At 49.3% G+C, this 18920-nt stretch overlaps 1 protein-coding gene and 1 non-coding gene across 6 annotated transcripts; one reads left to right on the forward strand and one right to left on the reverse strand.

Annotated features, from left to right (window-relative positions):
• Window positions 1–253: 253 nt before the first annotated feature.
• On the reverse strand, window positions 254–18833 carry Flot2 (flotillin 2). 5 transcript variants are annotated; one of them, XM_046446846.2, is made up of 11 exons: window positions 18671–18833; window positions 10161–10242; window positions 6890–6980; window positions 4035–4158; window positions 3409–3527; window positions 3172–3285; window positions 2954–3073; window positions 2654–2868; window positions 2071–2254; window positions 1588–1737; window positions 254–1478 (listed from the first exon to the last, which is right to left on the reverse strand). In XM_046446846.2, exons 1-11 carry the CDS (start codon window positions 18717–18719, stop codon window positions 1440–1442), a joined length of 1287 nt encoding a protein of 428 aa, XP_046302802.1. In that variant the 5' UTR covers window positions 18720–18833; the 3' UTR covers window positions 254–1439. The 5 variants fall into 5 exon arrangements, with proteins under 5 accessions (XP_046302802.1, XP_046302801.1, XP_046302803.1 ...); XM_046446845.2 differs by lacking the exon at window positions 6890–6980 and adding an exon at window positions 5124–5214 and having other exon boundaries at window positions 18671–18832; XM_046446847.1 differs by lacking the exons at window positions 10161–10242; window positions 18671–18833 and adding an exon at window positions 5124–5214 and having other exon boundaries at window positions 6890–6986.
• Trnat-ugu (transfer RNA threonine (anticodon UGU)) lies at window positions 5951–6023 on the forward strand. Its single transcript has one exon. It is a non-coding gene; the product is annotated as a tRNA-Thr (tRNA).
• Window positions 18834–18920: the final 87 nt, after the last annotated feature.

Consider the following 18920-nt stretch of genomic DNA (forward strand, 5'->3'; position numbering starts at 1 on the left):
GTACTGAACCCTACCTGGTAGGTTGTCCTACCCAGAACCCCTGTTTCAGGTTCCCATGTCTCAGGTCTGACCTCAGCACATGGCTCGCTGCTGCCAGGCCCAGGACAGCTATTGTGGGCAAGGCCAGTGTGCTGATGCCCCCCTGTGGCTAGGGTGGGGAAGAACAGGCCAAGAGTAGCCTTGATGTTAAAAGTGTGTATGAATGATTCTTGATTCCCAGTTTCTCCCCTCACAGAATACACAATGCAAGGGATGACATAAGAGATCTTTATTTTACCAGAGGGGACAGGCAGTGGGGCAGTGCAACATCCAAGCCCCAGACCAGACATGCAGCATCCACATGCAGAATAGCTACACAGGCTGGGGCAGGGCCACAGGTAGGGGACTAGGGCTGTGGGACACTCATAGCACCCCTGGAGGGATGCTTGGGCCCTGGTCTCTTCCATCTCCACTACTGCAATGAGACAGAAGACTGAGCTGCTTCCCATGGCTGGAACCCTATCACTCTGGCCAGGAAGAAGGATGGCACAAGGGGAAACGGGATCTGGCCAATTTACGGCACTTGATTCTGTACAGGGTTGGCACAGCCTTGCCCACTGGAAGGGTCACATACCCAGGACAGTGCAGCACTAGCATGAAGCTGTCTCCAACAGGTTCAGAGCCTGACCCCAGAAAGGCTTAGTGAAGTTGGGACCAAGACCACCTAGTAGGGACTTTTCCACGAAGGAAACTTCTGTGAGCACAAACAGGGCCTCCTAAGGCAGTAGTAAACTGAGGAAGCTGCTATAGACAGGAGGCCCTGCCTCTGTGCCCCTGGGGTCAGGGAGAAAGGGGTAGTAATGAGAGCAGGCCTGGCCTGGGGAGGGAAGAAGTAAAGGGCAATGGCCCTGGGCCCTATAGGCCATGGCTACACAGGTCTAGAGGAAAGTGGGTGGTCTATAGACTTCCTAGAGGAGTATTCAGGGAAAACCAGGCCAGGAGAGGGGAGATAGGTTGTCCTACCCAGAACCCCTGTACCTATGCTGCACTCTGGCCAGGGATACAGGGAGGACAGATGGATACAGGAAGAACTTCAAGGCACCAGGATTCTGAGGAGCAGCAGGGCTACCCCCCACAGACAGACAGTGATTGTAATAAACATCTTCAGCTTAAACTATGTGATCTGCATAGAGGGAGGGAAGACAAGGGAGAGAAAGAAACACATAGGGAGATGAGGGAGGAAAGACACAAATTAGATGAGTGTGGCAGTGAAAGTGAGGATAGAAAAGAGGAAGAGACAGGAGAGAAGGGAAGACAGCCAGAGATGGCCTAAACACGCAGCACTTCTGGTCCCTACAAAATAAGGCACCAGAGTCAGTAACGTCCCGTTGTCCCTGTGGTGTTAAAACAGGTGAAGGGAGGGGCGGGCGGCTGCTGAAGGGCGTGGGCCTGCAGGAGCCTCACACCTGTGCACCAGTGGCTTTCTTGATCAAGGGTATCTGCAAAGATGGGAGATGCCATGAGGCCTTGGCTGTGGAGGTCCTGGACCCATATGCCCAGGTCAGTGGGCTGCCCAGGTAACTCCACTGCAACCAAGCAGATACATACCTTTGAGAGGTCCACACCTGTAAGGGCATGCACAGAGGCGGGCAGCTCAGCCAGCAGCCGGTTTACTTCTGATGTCACCTTGCTGTTGTCCCCGCTGAGAACCACAATCTCATCAACTTTGGTCAGTGGGGCAGCAATTTTGGCAGCAATCTAGGTGGGGTATGAGATCATGGTTAGATTCTGACTCCATCCACCTACCCTATCCAGCACCTTTCCCTCTCTTCTCTTATCCAAACCCCTAAATAGCTGAGGTGGCTCTAATTTGCAAGCCACAATAGGAAAGGCCGAGGGGCCAGGGATGGCCTGGGCCTATTGGAGGGTTCCTGCCCTCTACTGAGTATTTCCCATCTTTAATCCTTTCAGCTGGCTGGTGGCTGCGTAACTGACTAGGAACAAAATTGTTCTGGCACTTGTCTTGCTAATCAGGCGAGACTTGAGCTCTGGGTGCCAACTTTGGGTGCCAGTTTTGGGTGGGAGCCTCACCTGCGGCAGGGCCTCCAGCACCAGGGCCATCTTGGCTGCATCTCCATATTTCTGGTAGGCTTCAGCCTTGAGTTTCATCCGCTCAGCCTCTGCCTTGCCCATTGCCTCGATGACTGCCGCCTCTGCCTCCCCAATTTTGCGGATCTTCTCAGCCTCTGCCTGTGCCAAGAGGACCTGCTTCACCCTGGGGGAGCCCAGGCCAGGCAGATAATCAGGAGGTGCCAGGGTCCCCCAAAACCTTGTATAAGGTCTGACAAACCCTCTAGTCCTGTTCTGTTGGCTGTCAAGGGCAGGAGACATTTGAAGTGGGTGCCCTGGCTTGTTGGCTCAGGCCAGGGAGAGGTCCCACACCTGGGAAAGGAGACTGACCGCGAGGCCCTCTGTGCCAAACACTATAACAGGCATGTACTCGAGCCTTCTTTATCTCATTTAGTCTTGTTGACTGAAGGAGGTAGGGGTATGCCGCTTCACAGGAGGGACAAACATGGGGGAAAGTGGTTTCCCAACTGTGGTCAGAGAGAGCACACAGACGGCAGAGGAGCTGACTAAACCCCCCCCCCCCCAGCACCCAGGCAACTCTCACTTTTCACCCTCTGCGATCTGCTGTATGCGATGGGCCTCAGCCTCAGCTGGGCGGCGTACTGTGGCAATGAGCTCCTTGTCAGTGCGCAAGATCTCCTGTGCTTCCACTGCAATCTGCTTCTTACGCTGCACAACTTCAATTTCAATCTCTTCCTGCCGGATCTTCTGCTGCTCACGGGCCCCTTGTAGCTCATAGGCCAATTGGGCCTCAGCTGTCTGTGATGGGAAGGTCAACACATTAAGAGGCTGGCCACCAGGTCCCGAGCCCTGAGCCCCAAGTTAGGGTGCCCTGGCTTCTTACTTTGATATTGACTTCTTCACTGAAGGCTGACTTTTGTAGTTCAAAGGCTCTCTTAGAGTCAGCAATCTTGGTGTCTGCCATGAACTTCACATCAAGCATCTCCTTTTTGCACTCAGCTTCCTGAGAGGAGGGGCAGGTGCTTAGAGTCCCCTGAGGGACCACAGTCCTGTCACCCCTGAGTTCCCTAATCCCAGGGGTAGAAAGGAAATCCCAAGTACCCGGATGCCTGCATCCCGCTCAGCCTCGGCCACACCAATGTCAGCATCTCTCTGCACCACGGCAGTCTGAGTCTTGCCCAGGGAACTCAGATAGTCCACTTTGTCATAAACATCCTGGGGAGGGAAGGGAGAGTCATTCCAGGGAGCAGCCATGGACACAAAGGTGCACCCGCCACCCCTACCAATCCCCATCTCCCAGACGGATTCTTAGGGTAGAAACTTTCTGTCACATCTCACTTTGATAGTGAAGCTGAGGATCTCAATGCCCATGCGGCCAACATCTGGGGCTGCCACCTCTCGAACTAACTTGGCAAACTGGTCCCGATCCTGATATATCTGTTCCACAGTCAGGGTCCCTGGGGATAGAGAGAACATGGGCTTTCTCTCCAGGGTCCCAACCAGCTGGGAAAGGGAGAAAGCATACAAGTAGAAGTCTGGGTGCATATAGGGGTCATGCAGTCTGAACTGGGTCTTCTTGGGGTTTCTTCTCAACAGTGTTTAATACTGAGCCTTATGCAGAGTCCTGGAGGACGAGGAAGTGTCCCAAGAGACACCAGACATGTGAGCAAACTGCCCTCTATCCCACTCCCACTCCCATGCCCTATACCAAAGCCCTCTCTCACTCAAATCAGCCTAAGTTTTTTGTTTCTTTTTGGCGCTAGGAATTGAACCCAGAGTCTCTTGCATGCTTAAGCAAGTACTCTACCCTTGAGCTACATCCCCAGCCCAACTGAAGTTTTGAAATTAAATGCTTGAGGAAAAAGTTTCAGCTCAAAACCTCAGAGGAACAGGCTCCCTGCACAGCTCTGCCACCTGTCCCTGGCCCTGGCTTCAGAACCATGTGAGGCTAGGCAGGGTCTCACCTAGGATGGAACGCAGATGCCCCTCTAGGGTCTGTAGGACAACGTTCTTGATATCCTGTACATTCTTGCCCAGGAACTGCTCGCAGGCCACGGCCAAGAGTTCCTTTTCTGTCATTATCTTTACCTGCCAGGGTCACAGAGGTGCCTGAGTCAGGCTGGAGGGAAACAGATGGAAGCCCCAGACCCAGAGGTACAGAAGATGGTGGCTGTGCCCCTCCCCGTCTTTGTCAAACCTGCAGGCCCTGGGAATACGAGGTAGGTTGGTGTATTTGAGCTCTCTCGTAGGGCATTCTTCACTGGAATTCTTCACTGGCAGCTGAGGCTCTGACTCAGCCTTTCTCCTGGGCATTTGGGGCTCTTCTCCTCCCTCTCCAGCCTACTATTTACTCATTAGCCAACTCCTCCCTCATAGACTCCCCACATGTGGGAGACCTTCAGGCTAAGGGGCAGAGAATATGAAAAGGAGAAAGAGCAATAGGGACATAGACAGACAGATGGACTATGAAAGAGCCTAGATGAGGCAGGAGACAGGTCCCAGGGGATATATAACTGATGGTGCCTTTGCTTCTGGAGGTATTCAGCCAACTCCCTCATCAGAGGCCTGTAACACAGTAGAACCTTGCTGCCCTGGAAGTCCAGAGATGGATTAGGGTGGGGTGCCTCTCCCAGACTCCTAGCTGGGGATATAACACAGCCTTTGACCCCATAAGTTCTCTGCCTCACAGGGCCTCTCCTTTTGGGCCATCCCTCTAACCTCCTGCCTAGGGAACAGGTGAGGCCTGGATTTTGGGGCCGGGCATATCCAACACCTGCAAAGAATGGGACTGGGTTAGAGAGATAGGAGCCCTCAGCACTGGTTCTGTCCCTCGAGGGCCACTGAGGAGAGAAGGGGTATCTGTTAGTCTTGCTGGGTGGCCAAGGGGGCCAAGTGAGCATGTTCCAGTGGTCACGATTCTCTCGTTGGGGGGTGGGGTGGCAGGGATGCTGGAGAGACTACCCCTGGCTGCCGTCCTCTCCTCCTCCCCCCAAACCCCAGCATGGGGATGAGGCACCTCAACAGACATGCGCGGGGCTGCTGAGTTACTATACCTGGGCGACACCCGTCACAGTTAAAGCTACCCCCTCGGCCGTCTCTACGTCCTCGCAGCGGGGCTGCAACGTCATAATCTCTAGGGAAATCCTGCCAAGAAACGCAAAACAGGGGCATGGGTCTGGGGGCCCGGGGCCTGAGGTGTGGGGAATGTTTACCACCTCACTACTCCAGATGGGACAGGCCAAGAATCCTGGTGAGGAGGGTGGGGAAGGCTCTCTAGGGTTTGTAGGTGGCAGTGTGTAAGAAGGTAGCAGGGTAGGTACAGACAGCTCCAGGGAAGGAGGGTAAGTAGGCTACACATGTGCACATAGGTCCTCTGCTCAAGTCAGCCTGGTTTAAATTGAGAGGAAAAGGAAGTAAGAAAGAAGTGCCTATGGTGGTCTGGGGCTGTCAGGAACCAGAAGAAGCCAGGTGCAGCTGTGTGTGTGTCATAGGACAGAAAGTAGGTGCTGGTACTCCAGGCTGTGGCATGGAGGCTGTCATGGATGACATGTGAACATACTTCAGGTACCCTGACATATTCTCTGGGTCTACTCAGCACCCCAAAATGCCCCAAGATGCTGCCTAGAAAGCCCTGCCTGGCAGGTGGGGGGGGAGTATGCCTACTGCTGAGCCAAGACAGAATTGATCCCCTCCTTTGCCAGGAAGCTCTCTCTGATCCCTCCAACTAGCCAGAGGCTATGACTTGAAGTCCACAAGGCTAAGACTTGGGACCAAATATGTCACATGGGGAACACAGGCTGGGGTCACACTGGCTTGGGTCACACCAAAGCCTCCTGGATAAGTAGCATTAACCCTTGAAAGAGTTGTTCTTCCGGGGGCTGGGGTTGTAGCTCAGTTGGTAGAGTGCTTGCCTTGTATGCACAAGGCCCTGGGTTCAATCCCCAGCACCACCAAAAAAAAAAAAAAAAAACAAAAAAAGAGTTGTTCTTCCCAGGCAGTCTAACTCCTCAAGCATCCACATTCACTCAACTTAAAAGGACCTGGGCACTGGGAAATGTTTCAAGTATAGTGTGGGTTTGGAGGGTTGGGGCTGCTTCAATTAGAGTTGAGGGAGGCCTGGACCCTACCCATTCCACAGAGGTCTCTAATCTCCTTTCAGGCTCTTACACTGCAACCTGCCCTCCATGGCTCAGGAGATGGGATGGTGTCTTTCCTGACTAAAGCTGGAAGAATGGGTGAGGAAGGGAATGGTGGTGCTAGACTTTTGCCTGAGAAGGCTGCAATGTAACTCAAAGCATGAGGAAGAGGAAAGTGCAAGATGCCGGCCATTAAGGCCTCTCCAGCCTGGGTACCTGTGAGCAACGGGCTTTGAGGGGAAAGGGCTTTTAGATGTTCATTGCTGCATTCTCAGTGCCTGAATCCAAGAAAGTGCTCAACAGAGAACTGGTAAACAAAGTGATGAGGATAGGAACCTGCACATTACAGAGAACACACTTGGAGTTGCTGAACATTCTAGCCAAGAACAGATTTCACTAGCTATGGCTGCATGGTAATAAGGCTTGGCATTTAAGGACACCCACTGGCAGAATTGGGCTTTCAGAATCCCTTGCCTTTACCCCACTTGCAGCCCCAGTGGGCAAAAGAAGGTGCCCTGGAGATCTACAGGGATTCACCCTGGCACCCAGAGCAGCAGAGATGGGGATAACGAGGGGTGAGGCACACTCTCAGGAGGGGAGTCCATCCAGTTCCTGCCTGCTAGGCCCCACAGGGCAGAAAGAGAGAAGGTTAGATACAGAAGAGGAAGCAGGTGGGTTATTACCTGTGCAACCCCTGTTACGAATAGCGGGACCCCCTCCGACGTCTCAATATTCTCACAGCGACACAGGATGGTCATAACCTCCAGAGACAGTCTGAGAAGCAGCCAGGGGGTAGGGAGAGGTAGGGACAGGAAGGGTAGGAGGGGACACAGCAAATACACAGAGTGGTTACCAGATAAGCACCAATGCCTGACATGTGGGGGCAGGACAGGGGTGCTTTCAACACTTCAAACCCCTGCCAGCTTGGTCTAGGGTTATGAAAGAGCAGAGGCAGCCCCTTGCTGGCCTGAGGCTTCTGGGTCTCTTCTATAGCCCTCCTCCCCTTCCAACGAGGAGCTAATGGGCTGGGGAGATGCTTGCCAATACCCTGGGGGGCCAGGGCCTGAGGTCATGAGGCCTGTAAGCTGACATTCAGGGTGCTTACCACCTCACATTCTTAGTAGATTCTTGCCACAATCTGGGAAACAGCTTTAGTTCTACCCTCCTTACACAGGCAAACCTGTTTCTAGAAATTGGGAAAAGGTAGCCACTCTGGGGATTAATGAGCCAGAGCAAATATTGAATCCTGCTTGGGGTGCAAACCCTTAAGGTTTGTGCTACTACATATCATTAAGAAGGTAATTTAGGGTCAGAAAAGTCCAAAGAAAAGTTTTGATGTGATTTAGGAGGTCAAGGAAGGTTGAGCAAGAAAGTATGCTCCTGCCAGAATATTCACAGGGATGGATGGGAGATGATGGACTTACTCATTTCGGAGTTTCCAAAGTTGAGCATAGGCAGACAAAGAGTATTGGCAAAGAAAATAAGGTGCCTTGCAGTTACTTGGCCCACTCTAGCATATGTGTGTGTATGTGTGTGTATAGGGTGGTGGTTCAGGCAGAGGCAGACTGTGCATAGTGTGGAAAAGTTCCTTAAACCCAAAGAAGGAAGAGGAGATACAGGTGAGGCTAAAAGGCAGAAGCAGGTAGGTGGGGGATGAGGATCAGTAGGCAACATGGAGCCTCACATTAACCCTGGGAGAGGTCACACAGTGGCAGCCCTGGGGGCTTGGCCATGCAGACATGCAAAGGTTGCTTTCATTTGAGTCCTAACAATAGCAACCTTGGGCCTAAGAGGACTCTCTCCACCCAGACTAGACAGAAACCCATAAGCTATTTTCTGGGGGAAGGAAAGAAAGAAATAGAAGAGAGGGAGGGAGAAGTGGGGAGAGGAGGGAGGGAAGGTAGATGGGAGGCTGCAGCTCAGAGGCCAGAGGTGGGGGACTTGCTTAGGTAAGGGAGAGAGAGAGCTGCCCACATCAGGGACTCAGATAGTACAGGGTGTTGCAGCAAAGTACAGCAGGAGGGACTGCACTGAGCCTGGAGGAAGAATGGCTGACATCATGGGTGGGTGAAATACTTCGAAAGGGAGGCTGAGTTAAAAACCTCTATTCTGACATGAGAGGATCCTACCAGCCTAGGGAAATAAAGGCTCCAGCCTGCGGAGATGGCTCAAGTAGGCTGGGGGCAGGGGAAGAGGCTGTCTCCCAGAAAGGGGAATAGAGTGGGAAGGGGTGCAGGGACAGAATAACCAGCAAGTGGGACCAAAGGGAGGATGTTGAGCCTGAGGTAAGTTTCCTAGGAAAAGGTAAGGCCTCCCATCTCTCACTTCCAAACCTGTTGTCAGGGAGGCCTGGCCATCCCACTCTGGGGCTCTGCTCCTGGAGCAAAAAGTAAGAGTAGGAGACCAAGGACATGGAGAAGGTTTGCAGGGGTATTGCCCCATTAGTGGATGCCCACTCGAGACAGGTCTCTGGGCAAGTCACAAAACAGTCCAGGCCTGGCTATAAGTTGAGGTATCTGAATAAGATATTATGCTGTGCTAGGATTGCATGTTGTGTGGGTGGCTGTGTCTCTGAGGCCCATGACTCTGGCAGGCCAAATGACCCACTCAGCTGTTCCTAGGACCCTCTAGAGTAGAAATTGTAACCATTATTGATCAGTCTCTGATAGTTTTGGTCATGGATCAGAAGTTCCCACAATCCTAACAAAAGCACCCTTGGGCCACAATCTATCACCTCAGGGAACGGAAAGTGACAGGAGGAGAGTGAAGGGGGTTATCGGGAAGTCAGTGATGGTAAAAAATTGTGACATACTTTCTATGACCCGGATCCTAGTAGATACCCACAGACCCCCAGGAGCCTCAAGCATCAGGAACTCAGCACAGACATGGGCTTCTCTCTGCTGACTGATGAGGGTGAAATGGAGCGGTATTTTCTGCTGGAATTTCTATTGCTTCCCTTTGGGATGCCCAACCCCCTCGTTCCTTCATAGCTTGCTGTCCTTGTTGCCTGAGTCCTGGCCTAGAAGACTCTACCCCTCCCTCATTTCCCATTAGGAAAGGCGGCTGGACAGTGTGGTAGTAGGAGAGCCCAGGTCTGGTTCTACCCTGGGCTCTGGAGGCACCAGCAGGGAGAGCTGGATGGTGGGCAATATGGGGCACTAAAACCTTCCTTCCTTTATTAACTCTTTCCAAGACATATTTAGGAGACCTGTCTTGCCTGGTGCCAGCACCTTTTCCTTAGATCACCTGCCCCTCCTTGTCTCTAACCCACTACTATCACAAAGAACTTCTAACTATACATCTATTCTCATTTAGCCTCTGCTTGAATTATTCCAGGGCCTTCATGGTGAGGGTGTGTGTACAGGTTTTCTTCAGCCTTTTCTCCTTCACTACACCCCCTCTAAATGTAGTGTGTAATTAAGACTTCTTGAATAACTTTGAGCTAGAACTGGGAAATTGAGATATGATCCTGAATTCTCTGGGACAGAAAGTGATGTCACCTCTTATGCAAAAAAGAACACACAGAAAGGAGGAGGTGTCTAAAGACACACCTTCTTTTTTTTCTTTCCTTTTTTTTTTGGTAGTGGGGATTGAACCCAGGAGTGCATTACCATTGAATTATATACCAGTCCAGTCCTTCTTATTTTTTGAGACAGGGTCTCACTAATTTGCTAATGCTGGCCTTGAATTTGCAATCTTCCTGCCTCAGCCTCCAGAGTCACTAGGATTACATTCATGCATCACCACATTCACCTAAGCCAGACCTTCTTGAAGTGTGCCTCCTGAATGCCTGTACAGCCCATTTCATCTATTCCTTATGGGACTCCTTCTTCCAGAACAGAGGTAGCAAATGGCAGATGTTCTAGCTGATCTGTAGGGTGAAGGGGTAACACTGGAAACACTTCTTTCCCTTGCCCACCAAGATGACAGGTTCCCAAGCCCTCAGGCCCTTACCTCTGAGTGTCGGAGATACACCACCAGGCCCAGGCCCAGCCGCCAAACACGTACTGTTTGTAGTCAGAACCACAACAGCCCCCTGGGGAGCAAAGCAAATCACTACTGGTCAGGTCAGTCAGTTCCTGGGTTTGTCTCCCCCAACCCCTCTGACAGCAACTCTGTCCTTGTACTTGCTGAGTTTTGATAATGGTAACTGTTGGGTTCCAGGTGCTGAGATTATACATAAAATGGGAGACAAGTTCTCCCTGACCTATAGGGACTTAAGAACTTAGAATCTAGATTTTTATGTAAATTGTCTAATTTACATAAAAAGGATATCCAATGAATAATTCAGAGTGTAAGTACTTCCAGAGGACATAGCAGACAGGGGTGGTCTGGAAAAAGCTTCCATTTTTCTTTTCTTTTTTTGCAATACTAGGGATTGAAGCCAGGGGCGCTCTACCACTGAGCTATATCCCTAGCCCTATTTATTTATTTATTTATTTATTTACTTACTTACTTACTGGTAGCAGGGATTCAACCCAGGGGTGCTTAACCACTGAGCCAAATCCCCAGCTTTTTTTTTTTTTTTTTAACACTTTGAGATAGGGTCTAGCTAAATTGCTTAGGGTGTGTGTACAGGCTTTCTTCAGCCTTTTCTCCTTCAGTAGTTGCTGAGGATGGCTTGAACCTGCATTCCTTCTGCCTCAATCTTCAGAGCCACTGGGGATTATAGGCATGCTCCACCACATATAGCTTTTATTTTGAGACAGGGGCTCATTAAATTGCTGAGGCTGGCCTCCAACTTGCAAACCTCCTGCCTAAGCCTCCCAAGTAGCTGGGGTTACTGGTGTGAGCGATTATATCCAGCAAATCTTCCATTTGTCATTCAATCATTCGTTCATTCATTCAACAAGTAGAGTCTTTTTTTGTGTGTGTGTCAAGAACACAGATATGGGGAAGGGAGGGGGTATGGGGCTAGGAAAGACAGTGGAATGAAATGGACATCATTACCCTAAGTACATGTACGAAGACACAAATGGTGTGACTCTACTTTGTGTACAACCAGAGATGAAAAATTGTGCTCTTTATGTGTAATATGAATTGTAATGCATTCTGCTGTCATATATAATAAGTTAAAATAAAAAAAAAAACAGATATGAAGGGGCTGGGGCTGTGGCTCAGGGGTAGAGCGCTTGCCTCGTGCACGTGAGGCATTGTTGTTCGATCCTCAGCACCACATAAAAATAAATAAATAAAATAAAGGTATATAAAAAAAGAACACAGATATGAAGATACAATTCCTCTCTTGCAGGAGGTGAAATAAGGGATGATCATAATATCACACAGCTTACCTGCTATCACAGTAGGACAGACTGAGAGAAATGCAAGAGGGCAGCGCTCTGGGTCATGGGAAGGAGTCTGAGCCAAGGCAACAGCCTCTCTCTGGCAGGCAGACACATCTCAGTGAGCCTGGCACTCCACTCCCAGAGCTTTCAGAATGACTTTGCTCCTTTAATGGGAGCAGGTTGGGAAGGAAGGTCTTCAAACTAAGGCCTACTCATGGTATTAACAAGATAAAAGAGGAGAAAGGGAAAAGGTCTCAAAGGAAAATGGTTCCTGCACATCAATTAGACAGCTAACTCAGCCATAATCTAGATCCAGGCTGTGGATGTACTCAGTGTGTTCCCCACCCAGAAATGACAAAAATTAATTTCTAAAATTCTTGTAGTAAATTCTCCTATTAACGCCAAAGTTACTCAGGTTCAAGGAAATGTGAGTAAAAACTGAAGAGGCAGTTAACATACAATAAGAAAACAGATGAATTGAAGGAAATGGAATTTGGAAAAAAGCCAGAGAGTGTTGTCATTTCCATGTTCACCGACTTGTTCTGTGAAAGCTTTAGGATGTTTGCCTCCCAAGGTCAAAGGTCTGGGTAGTTTCATGTAGCTTCATGTGGGTTACAACATTTCTTAGGACCCATGGCAGGGAACAAGGCAGGTAGAGGGGCAGAGGGTAGATCATGGAGTGTCTTGTGCAGGCCAACAAGCTGTACATGTGAGTATGCAAGAGTGATGGGTATAGCCACATGGGGATTGAAGATGGGAATTGATAAGACATTTATTTTTTTATTGGTAGTGGGACTTGAACCCAGAAGTGCTTAGCCACTGAGCCACTTCCCCATTCCTTTTTATGTTGAGGCAGGGTCTTGCTAAGTTGCTTAGGGCATTGCTGAGGCTGGTCTTGCAATCCTCCTGAGACACTGGGATTACAGGCATGTACCATTGTGACTCAGACTGATAAGGCATTTTAGAAACAAATACCACCTTGCACATGGAGGAAGGTACTGAAGCCAGGAGATTGGGTAAAAACCTTTTGCAGTAATCCAGGCAAGGCATGGAGGGTGATGTAGGTGGCTAACTGCTAGAGGAAGCAACTTTGTCTAAGAAATTTTTCTGTGTGGAAATGTGTTATATTTATGCCGTGCAGTATGACCATATGTAGTATGGCTATAGATTGACTACTTGGAATGTGGCTCATACAAGATATATATTTTTTTAACACTGGGGATCAAACCTAGTGTCACTTTACCACTAAGTTATATCTTAGTCCTTTTTGTTTTTTATTTTGAGACATGGTCTTGCAAAGTTGCTGAGGCTGGCCTCAAACTTGTGGTCCCCTTGCTTCAGTCTGCTGAATTGCTGGGGTTATAAGTGTATGCTAACATGTAAAATTTCATATGAAATTTAATTATTATTATTATTTTTTGTAGTGCAAGGGATCCAATCCAGGACCTCGTGTATGCTAGGCAAGTGCTCTACCACGGAACTACATCCTCAGCCTCAATTAAATGGAATTAGAATGGCTACATGAGGCTCGTGGCACCCACACTGGACAGTGCATCTAGAAAGTTCAGGTTTGGACAGTGTTGAGGCCAAGGATTGAAACAAACAATGTAGAAAACGGAAAATGGGGACAAGTTTTGGATGGGTGTAGGCAACGAACAAAGACCCTCCCCATTCCCACTGCCTCTCAAGTCGCAAGAGCTTATAAGGCCTGGAGAGCTGACACCTGAGACTGCTCCAGGCGGCCAACTCCAGTTTCCTGGGTCAGCCACAGTGTACAGGGTGATAGTGAAAGTTAAGCTTCCCCAATCTGAAAATCCCCAAATTGGACTCCAAAACTGAAACTTTTTGAGTGCTGACAGGATGTCACAAATGTAAAATTACACAACCGATCTCATGAGACAGGTTGCAGCCAAAACACAGGTGCACTAAAAATATTGAATAAAATTACCTCAGGCTATGTATGTAAGGTATGTATAAGACAAATACATGTAGTGCTTAAACTCTGGGTCTCATCCATAACGTGTTTTGTTATGTCCATAGAAATATTTTTGAATCTAAAATAATCTGAAATCCTGTGGTCCTAATTATTTCCAATAAGAGATATTCAATCTGTAGCCAAACCAGAGGACCAGGGATCATAGAAGAGCCTCAGTGTGGGCAAGACCAGTAAGAGGTCTTAGGTCTCTTGTTTCTCTGGGGTAGAAATATCTGTCCACAGGGCTGCTGTTCAAGGTGAGCCTTTAAGGGCTTCTCTGTCCTCGGAGGTATAGGGGAGGCTTCTGAGGACAAGCAGTCAATCTGAAACCTAAGTCATCTTGGGATCAAGTGAAACTGGAAGAGGGCCAAAAATCACAGCTTGTTCTTCATGTTGTGGTCTGGTGGGGGCTGGGGCACGGCTACCTCCAGTCAGCTTCAGGGGACTTCTCAATGTGCTGTGGAGGAGGTGGGAGTGGCAGGGTGGGATGGAATAGGTGGATGTCCACTCTTTACCTTTCAGTTATTATTTGACCTTGAAAACAGACTGCCATAGCTCAAGCTGGGCCTTGGCCAAGGGCAACATGGCCAGGTTCCCAGGGGCAGCAACAACAGGAAGTTGGGACTGGCCAGACACCCCACCCCCAGCAGCCTCCTCTCCTGGAAGGCATCTTCCTCCTAGGAGCCTGAATAACACTCCCAAGAGGACAATTAGGTGCCTCTTTTCCCACCCTAGGTCTCACTCATCTTAAGACTTAAAAGTTTCTCTAAATTTTTCCTTTTCTCTTTTATTTTTTGCTAAGGAAGTTCTTTCCCACTGGGCTACACACATTTCCAGCCCAAAAGGTAACTTTCATTCTTGCTTTTTTTTTTCCCCCCAGAACTGGGGATTGAATCTAATCTAGGGGTGCTCTAACAGTGAGTTGCATCCCTAGCCCTTTTTGTTTTTGATTTTCAGACAGGGTCTTGCTAAACCACCTAGGGCATTGCTAAATTGCTGAGGCTGGCTTTGAACCTTTAGCCCTCCTGTCTCAGCTTCCCCAGCTTCTGGGATTACAGGTGTGCGCCACTGCGCCTAGCCCTCTTTTATTTTTTGAGAGTGTCTTGCTGAGCTGTGGAGGCTGGCCTGCAGCTTGTGATCTTCCTGCTTTAGCCTCCTGAGTAGCTGGGATTACAGGCGTGCACTGCTGCACCCTCTTCTAATTTTCTTAACTTGCTTTCCCTTGCTCTGGGCTCAGTCAAGCTGAAGGACTACAAAATACCCTATGATAGCTGGGCACGGTGGCACACACCTGTAATACCAGCAGTTTGGGAGGCTCAGGCAGGAGGATCAGGAGTTCAATGCCAGCCTCAGCAACAGCAGTGCATTAGGCAACTTGGTGAGACCCTGTCTCTAAATAAAATACAAGAAAGGGCTGGAGACGTGGCTCAGTGCCTTAGGTGGAGGCAGTTTAACGAGGCGCTTAAGCAACTCAGGGAGACCCTGACTCTAAATAAAATACAAAAATTGGGCTGGGGATGTGACTCGGTGGTCAGTGCCCCTGAGTTCAGTCTCCTGTACAGAAAAACAAAAACGAAACCAAAAAACCATGATAACTTTCCCTACCCCCCAAATAGTCTGAGACTATTGGGGATACAGAGAAGGCAAAATATACTGAGTTTCAAAAAAGAAGTGCCTATCAACCGATGGAACACAAAACAAGCAACTCATGGGCAACCCAGCTCTTGTCCTGGCCTGCAAAAAATAGTGCGATGTGAGGGCAGTACACATACTCAAGGAAAACTGATTAGAATTTATCTAACCCTGAGGCTGGGGATGTGGCTAAAGTGGTAGTGTGAGGCACTGGGTTCAATTCTCGGCACCACATAAAAATAAAATATTGTGTCTACCTAAAAAACTAAAAACTAAAAATAAATATATAAAAAAAGAAATTATCTGGGCTTGGGATGAGGCTCAAGCGGTAGCGCGCTCGCCTGGCATGCCTGTGGCCCGGGTTCGATCCTCAGCACCACATACAAACAAAGATGTTGTGTCCGCCGATAACTAAAAAATAAATATTAAAAAAATTCTCTCTCTCTCTCTCCCTCTTTAAAAAAAAATACTCCTTAAAAAAAGAAAAAAAGAAATTATCTAACCCTATCCTGACTCCACCTCTATTCAGACCCTAGCTATTGTCCCTCTAATAAATATTAAAACCTCAGGCTAGCCAGACATGCTGGCATATGTCTAATCTCAAGGAGGTTGAGGCAGGAGGATCATAAATCCAAGGCCACTCTCAGCAATTTAGTGAGGCTCTAGCAACTAAGTGAGACCCTAAATAAAAAATAAAAAGAGCTGGGGATGTAGCTCAGTGGTTAAGTGCCCTTGGGTTCAATTCCTGGTACCAACAAACAAACAAATAAACAACAACAAAAACCCCCAAACATCAGCCTGGGAATGTAGTGCAGTGGTAGTAGAGTGCTTGCCTGGCATGCCTGAAGTTCTGAGCATAAGAAAAAAAATTATGTAAATAATAAAATCTCAGACTAGGTGTTGCTTTTCACTGTTGAGATGGCTTGCACTCTCCCTTGAGTATGTGCTTTTGCTTTCCTAAATATATCTTTGTGCCTCAATATCTGATGCATGATTATTACTATTTTTTATGGTGTGAGGATTGAAGCCAGGGCCTGGCACATCCTAGGCAAGTCTTCTACCACTGAGCTATACCCCCAGCTCAAAATGCTGAAATTCTTTTTTGTCAGATGCACAAAGGACCCTGTGCTCCTGAGTGCAGGGTTCCTTCTCTGTGACTTTCTCAGACCCTCCTCTGGTGACAAGCTCACTGCTGCCCTCTCAGGAGCAGTCCCTTCCCTTCCTGTCTCTCCTCAACCCTCTTCTACTATAAAAGACTATACCCTCAAGGTGGTTTTATCCTTTTTAAAGCCACAAACACTATTAGTAGTCCAGCACCTAAGGACCCCTTCTTAGGATGTCTATAAATGTCTAAAATACAAAAGAAAAAAAATGCTAAGACAACCAAATGTTATAATATGTGCTTCTTTATTAATTTATTAAATAATAAGATTTAGTGATAGTTCTAATTACTAACTTAATTTCAAAGTACTGATGAGTGTAAATTATTTTCAAGGTACCTGCAAATAACTATAGTATGGCTGGAAAATACTGCTAAGACTATCATGGATTGTTGCTGACATTTATAATCAGTTCTGGTTAGTAAAAATAAAAATGTACTCCTCCCCCTTCCAAATGAAGAAGACTTTTCTTTTAATTTTTGAAGATAGAGAGAAAATTCTATTACAAACGAAAGGAAGGAGGTTAGATAAACAATTTTAAAAAGATGGAAAACATGACCAGGAGACCTATCAGAATCATCTTGAAACTGGGCTGAGTGAGTTGCTTCTGGACTTAATGCATGTCTAAGACCTGAATGGGCAGGGCTGGAAGCAGGTTCTCTGCTCTCCTGGGAGTCCACATGCAAGAGGGAGCTACCATTCAGCTGGATCATCTCAAATCCCAAAGTACTGTTATGCCAGGCATTATCTCTCCCTCTCCTCTCCTGCCTGTTCTTGAATCTGGCACCTTCAATTCTTGGCATGGGCTTCCTCTCCCCACCCCTAAAACAGCTTCTGTGCCAGCTCTGTATTGGCTTTGGCCTGAGGAAGAGGTTCTCAGTGTGTGAAAGGTACAGAGCAGAGCAACCTATCTTAATGGGTCCTCTCACCCTGTAGTCTTAAAAGACGTTCCACCAGGGCAGAAATGAAGCAGAAATGAAGCTCAACCCAGAGCCTGGACTTCTTGAAATAAACTGAATAACATAAAAACAGTGCAGCGCAGATATAGGTTTCTAAATGCCTTCCTAGGGGTGGGGGCTGGAGACAAGGCCAGGATTTATAGAGGGAGGTGGCCTTTGTGCTCTTTGGGGGTCTTTCTCCTGACCACAGGGCTATCTGTGATGGGTGGGGGTTGTGTGTGTGTGTGTGTGTGTGTGTGGTACTGGTGACTGAACTTAGGGGCAACTATGACTGAGCTACAACCCCAGCCCCCCTCACCCCATTGCGACAGGGTTTCACTAAGTTGCTGAGGCTCAAAGGAGATCCTCCTGAGTAGCTGTGATTACAGTCACCCAGAGGGCCAGATTTGGGGATAGGGTATTTTATTTCCCCTGCAGGAGCAGAGTCCTGATCAGGAACAGTGATGTCCCTGCTCAGAGACATTCTGAGATCCAAAATGAGCCTAAGACCCTGTTTTAGGATGAAAGCTTCCAATGCGTTCATCACATCTCCCCAAGGGTGGGCAGCTACAAGCCCTGACCCAGGTATTCTACTTGCTTGGGTAGCTACCCTGCCAACTCTGCACACAGGCTGCAACTCAGCACTGTCAGTGGGAAATAAGACTTCAATTTCAGGGAATCCTACAGCTGCAGGAATCCCCGAAAGCTGACAGGCAACAGACCCCCTCCCCAGCACATAGAAGCTAGGGGCTGCACAACCTGGTGGCTTGAAAAGCTTCAACTACGTACTAAAACATTCCAAATACACAGTGTAAATAGCAGTCTTAAGAAGAAACACACTCCTCTCCCCCAATGCTGCAGTCCCAAAGCCCCACCTAGACAGAAATTCTGGAGCTTGCAGCATTTTGCAATTCAGAGCGGCACAGCTCAGGGTTGGATTTCCCAACCTGTAGAGGCCGCAAGCTGCGTCTCCGGGGCGGGCTATGCCAGTAAACCCCAGCAAGTCCCAGCCCGCTCAGAATTAACGGGTCTGACTGTGCCAGGAGAGAGGACCCATACACATCTCAGAGCCCCTCCCCGTTTAGGCACCTGCCCTCCAGAGCGGCGTGACCCACCCCCCTGTCCTGGTAGCTGGAATCCAGCAAAACTGGAGTTCCGGGAACCCCTAGGCATTAGTCTGCGACCCTTTAGCCCATGGTGGTGTAGAGGGAGGCCCTGCTTTGGGAGGAGGTGGAGGAAAGAAGAAATAAACACAGGGAGACTCTTCACAGGAGGGGGAGCCCCTGGTGGATGCCCGAGGGCCTGGAGCCCGGAAAGCGAGAATAGGGGTCTCTTCTGGAAGGGGTCTCAGGTGTGGCAATGGGGCCAGCGCCCTGCGCAGCGCGGAAGGCTCAGGCCCCGCACGCGGCACCCCACCCCCCCACACCAGCACTGGGTGGCCCAGAACCCACCTCCGTGGTCGCCGCCCTCTCACCTGAAACCACTAGCGCTTCGTTGGGCCCCACCGTGTGACAGTTGCCCATGGTGTCGGTGGGACGCAGTGGTTTCGGCCGCCCGGACCTGGACAGCAGCAACGGGTCCGCAGCGCCGGCCGCGCCCAGCCTATCCCGCCACCCCCAGCGGCTGCCCGCCTGCCCGCCCGCGCCCCTCTGTGGTCGCAGCCCCGCCGGAAGTGTGGCGGCGGAGGGCGGGGCCCGCTTGCTGAGAGAGGCAGGAGCCAGCCA

Source organism: Marmota monax, unplaced genomic scaffold, assembly GCF_021218885.2.
Source record: "Marmota monax isolate L192 unplaced genomic scaffold, Marmota_monax_Labrador192_F-V1.1 WCK01_AAM20220418_F8-fsc00138, whole genome shotgun sequence".
Taxonomy (NCBI): domain Eukaryota; kingdom Metazoa; phylum Chordata; class Mammalia; order Rodentia; family Sciuridae; genus Marmota; species Marmota monax.